The following is a 4,925-nucleotide window of genomic DNA, read 5'->3' as shown; positions in this document are numbered from 1 at the left end:
GATATCTCAAACCTATGATGAAAGCTTTTCTTTAATTGAGATTATATCTCAAACCTGTGTATAAAGGAAAAGTTTTTCTTTATCCCATTGGTAAGTCAGATAAATTAAAAGAAAGAGCTTACCATAGTAATTAAAAGAAAGAGCTATTCTTTATACCATCAATAAGTTGGATGATGTCATCAAATAACACTTCAATGTGAGGGTGTCTTACATTTGAACATGGAATGCCTAGCAATAAGGAGAATTGCAAACATGTGACATGGTGGAGTACACAATGGTTATACGGGCTAATTGGTGAGTAGACTTGAATGCCAATTGGTTGAAATCAGAATCTAGCTAGATGTCTGATATTTGAATAATGGACATGTGTTTGCCTAAAAATGAGAACTGTGTTCTTCAAAAGACAGTCGTTATAACAAGATTTCTGGAGGTTATGGTCTTAGAAGATATTAGTAGGCAATATTGAGGAAACGTTATTTCCTCTAATTGGATCCAATCGCATAACATGACACGTATGATAGATCAATGAGACGATAAATAGAACGATAATCAAGCTGAATGATTGTTCGTATATTCATAATAACTGAATGCTTACAGATTCATAAATGCAATACATACATACGGTTAAGCTTAATCCGCATCGATGTGCACCTTGAGGCTACCTATCATTCTAGAGAGATTTTGGCAGCATAACATTACTTCTTAAATAATAAGGCCAAAACTCTAAGCCCAAATGAACAGGAACAACCTATTTATAGGCCCAAGCCTCATTCGCTAAACCACTCTAGCGAATGGGGTGTTCTCGTAGCGAATAGCTTCCCATTCGCTAAACTCCTTAGCGAATGGGCTTTCCAGATAACGAATGAGCCTTCATACGCCAAATCCTATGCGTATGAGCTCCTAGATTAGCGAATGGGCTTCCATACGCTAACACCTTAGCGTATGGCCCTTAGTTTAACGAATGGACCTCATTCATTTACACACCCACAACTCCTACGCTTTCATAACTTAACTCTGTTATGTGTATGTGAGCTAAACTCACGAACTCACCAACTTTTTAGTTGGAACTTTTTAGTATGTATTCAGGTACCATGTAGATAGGAATTTGGACTAGCATTGTAATGAAAATGACTAAGGGTAGAGGTGCAAGCGAATGTGAAGATTAGATTCTAAGAAGATTAGTAGATTCTAACACGGCATTGCAGTAGTGCCAGGGTAGAGATAATTGTGTGGTTACACCTTATTTTAAATACATTGTACAAATGTTGTAACTTATCTTTATCAATAATATTCCACAGTTTACATTTGGTACCAATTTGCCCATAAAACGACCAGACCCCCCATGGGTGTGGCAACGTTGGCCTAAAATAAATGATATTAAACCCATACCTTCGAAAGAAAGACGGATGCCCGGTAGACTGACAGTAAAGGAAAAAAAGACCCTTTAGAGAAAGAAAACATGAACAAAAAGGCTAGAACTGCAAGAAAAGTGACCTGTAAAAATTTCCAAGGAACCGGAAATAACATCAGGTCTCGCACGAATGAGGAAAAAATATCCACAATCAAAGGTGGTGAGAACAAAGGGTAGAAACAAAAAGATAGAGTCAAGAATTGTGGCTTGCGACATGGTAGACTAGGTGATTAGACCTGTTTGAACGCCTTTTGGTGTATTTTGTTTATGTTTGTTGGATATTTTGGTGTATTTAGATGCTTTTAAGCGTATCGAATTCGTTTGAGCTTTTGGTCTATTTTAACATTTTTTTTTACCATTTAAGCATTCTAATTCTATTGGTAACGAAGCAGCGACTAAAGTTGAAACTTTATCATTATTTAATCATTCTTTTTATTACAACAGAATTACAATGTTCCTAATTTCTACCACTAAAAAATTGAATATCACCCAAGTGTTTTTTTTATAAACAACTCATACAAAGAAAGAGTGAATTAAATAAAGACAAGTCCCACAGAAACGGAGTTAAGAGTGAGTGAGTGAGGTGTTTGTATCACCTACTGTCGGTTGGTTTTAGCTAATTTGGGTGGTGAATGGCGTCGTGGTGTTTCTCTAAAACCTCCTCCTGTGCTCTTATCGCTCCGCATCCAAACCACAATTCCACGCACCAACACCGCTGTTGTTCTCTTCCACTCCGATTTCAAACCTTTGCTTTCTCGATCTTCTTCTGCTGGAATTCAGGTAATTTTCCAGATGTTTAATTCCCTATCTACCATTCGTTTGTTCACATCCACCTGCCTAAGCGAGCAAACATAATTGAGCTACAATTTAATAAAAATAAACTAGGGGGGGCGTAACATGTTAATGTTTTTTTAAAATTAGAAATACTATTGCAAGTTAAAAGGAAATAATGCTTTGTTTATATTGTGTAATTTTCTTATTAAAATTATTAGTGTATGAAAATGTTAAGGCCGCTTTAAAAATTGGTCAACAATATGTTTTAAACGATTGTACCATATGTTTTAAGAGTTGTATCTACTTAAACTCTTAAAATTATGTAAAATTACCTTTTTGTCCTTATATGTATTATAATCTAGTATAGTATAGACATCATTAGACATCATGACCAATGAGTTGGGCCAAAATAGTGAATGAAACTAGACTTAATTGTAACAGGTCTTAAAAGAATTAAATGAATGTACGAACGCACGCAAACGAACCTAAACAAACGTAAAGTAATTAACATAAATGAAGGCAAATGGACAAACATAAACTAATATACATAACCAAACGTTCACACGAGACACGTGTTCATGTTCATTCTTTTGACTATTTGAAAAAGAATTTGTTCGTTGGCAAATAAATGAACATAAACAAACTTCCCACCGAAGGTTTGTGAACAATTCATTGAACCGTTCGTTTACTTGACTTTCTATCGCTTGCTGCTTTACCTGTGTATAAAGTTAGAAGAATCACTTATTCAACTAAATTCATAATAAAAGCAAATTTGTAATCGCAAATTTGCTAACATCTTAAAACTATTTGTAGGCAATAAAGAGGAACCAGAATGGTGGTGTTATGAAAGTATCTGCTCAACTTAATGAGGTAACAGCTACATGTTCATACCAACATCATAACATCAAATATTTTTTATTCTAATTTGCAACCTTTTACTAAATTTGTGTTCATCTTCAGGTTGATGAAGGGAAATCATCGGTTTGCGCCGCACCATCAGAAAATTCAACCAAAATATCTTTTTTTAAGACCACGGTACCTGATGTTGCCTCAATTACCGCGTTCATGAATCAAGTTGCAGGGCTTGTTGAGTATGCCAACGTCTTTCTTAGATAATAATTATTATAATAAATCTGAATCTTTCAATAGTATAGTTTAGTAGATTGTTATCCATATAAATTAGTGTGCATGAAACCAAATAACTGAACTGTAACCGGAATAACCGACGTAACCGAACCCAATAAAAAACAGTTGGTTTGTTTTTATGTTTTTAAGTGACCGTTTTCTCATTTTGGTTTTGGTTTTGCCATCAACCAAAACCGAGAAAACTGAACCAAACTATTTGAACCGGAAAAACCATTTCTATGTAGTTTATAAGAATATAATAAAATATAAATTCAAAGGGGTTTGCATGAAACCTTTTATAAACGAACCCTATAAAAAACTGATCTTTTGATTTATGTTCTTTTTAAACCGATTTGTCAACTCGGTTTTGCTGTCAAACCAAAACTGAAAAAACTAAACCGAATGATTGGAACCCAAAAACCGATTTTAAGTAATTTAAAGAAATTAATAAAGTATAAACTCGTAGGGGTGTGCATGAAACCGAAATAACCGAATATAATCAGAATAACCCACTTAGCTAAACTGAAATAACCGAACCTAGGTCTGTTATATGTTTTTAAAAACTTCATTTTGTGGTTCGGTTGGTTTTGCTATAAAAAAAACCCCAAAAATACTGAACCAAACTGATTGGAACTGAAAAACCGAGTAATTTACAAGAAGTTGATATACAGTGTAGCCCAAAAATTTTGGATCCAAATTGTCTGGCTAGTTTTTGAACCAAATTTTCCAACCAAAATGCGAAAACCGAAAATACCAAAACCAAACAAAACCGAGAATTGGGTATGACTTTTTGAATATCGTTGGGTTTTGGTTTTTCAGTTTTAACATTTGGGCTTGAAAATTTTTAGGAAAATACAAACTGGCCGTTCATATAAAAGAGAGATTTCTTATTATTGTTATTATTATATTTTTGTTATTATTACTATTGTTGTTATTTTTTTATTATTTGTTATTATTGTTATTGTTATTATTATTATTATTATTATTATTAATATTATTATTATCTTTTCAGGCATTTGGATTCAAGAGATATAATGGAGCTGCAAATAAAACAAGATGATTTTGAAGTCATAATAAGAAAGAAAGAAGCTTTACCGCCTCCTCCCGCACCACCTGTTGTTATGATGCAATCTTCACAACCTCAGCCTATGTTCCACTCACATCTGCCACCTCCACAGGCGGCACCTACCACTTCAGCACCAGCGGCTTCTGCATCACCGCCAGCATTACCAGCCCCTGCAAAGCCAAAGTCCTCGCATCCGCCTCTCAAATGCCCAATGGCTGGAACTTTCTATCGGGCTCCAGCACCTGGAGCACCCCCGTTTGTCAAGGTAAATATTTGTCACTGCAACTGAAAGGTTGGGTAATGGGTCAAAATGGGATGGGGCTAACCGGATCAGGTTTATTATGGGTCAAAATGGGATTGGGCTGAGACAGATCAGTTTTATTGTGGGCCAAAATGAGATTGAGCTGAAACGGGCCAGTTTTAGTATGGGCTAAAATTTGATTGGGTTGAAGCGGGTCTAAATGAAATTGGGCTGAAATGGGTCAGTTTTAGTTCGGCTTAAAATTGGATTGGGCTGAAATGTGCCAGTTTTAGTTCGGGTCAAACTTC

At 35.2% G+C, this 4,925-nt stretch overlaps 1 protein-coding gene across 1 annotated transcript; it reads left to right on the top strand.

Moving 5' to 3' along the window:
- Window positions 1–224: 224 nt before the first annotated feature.
- LOC143535528 (biotin carboxyl carrier protein of acetyl-CoA carboxylase 1, chloroplastic-like) lies at window positions 225–4,665 on the top strand. The gene is made up of 5 exons (XM_077029754.1): window positions 225–294; window positions 2,028–2,191; window positions 2,999–3,055; window positions 3,146–3,276; window positions 4,323–4,665. Exons 1-5 carry the CDS (start codon window positions 225–227, stop codon window positions 4,663–4,665), a joined length of 765 nt encoding a protein of 254 aa, XP_076885869.1.
- The last annotated feature ends 260 nt before the right edge of the window (window positions 4,666–4,925 follow it).

The sequence above is a fragment of the Bidens hawaiensis genome, unplaced genomic scaffold (assembly GCF_021521415.1).
Source record: "Bidens hawaiensis isolate Kalapana, Puna unplaced genomic scaffold, B.hawaiensis_p1.1 tig00010563_1, whole genome shotgun sequence".
Lineage (NCBI taxonomy): Eukaryota > Viridiplantae > Streptophyta > Magnoliopsida > Asterales > Asteraceae > Bidens > Bidens hawaiensis.
Note: the sequence above shows the minus strand (reverse complement) of the source record. Positions and strands in the feature narration are given on the sequence as shown.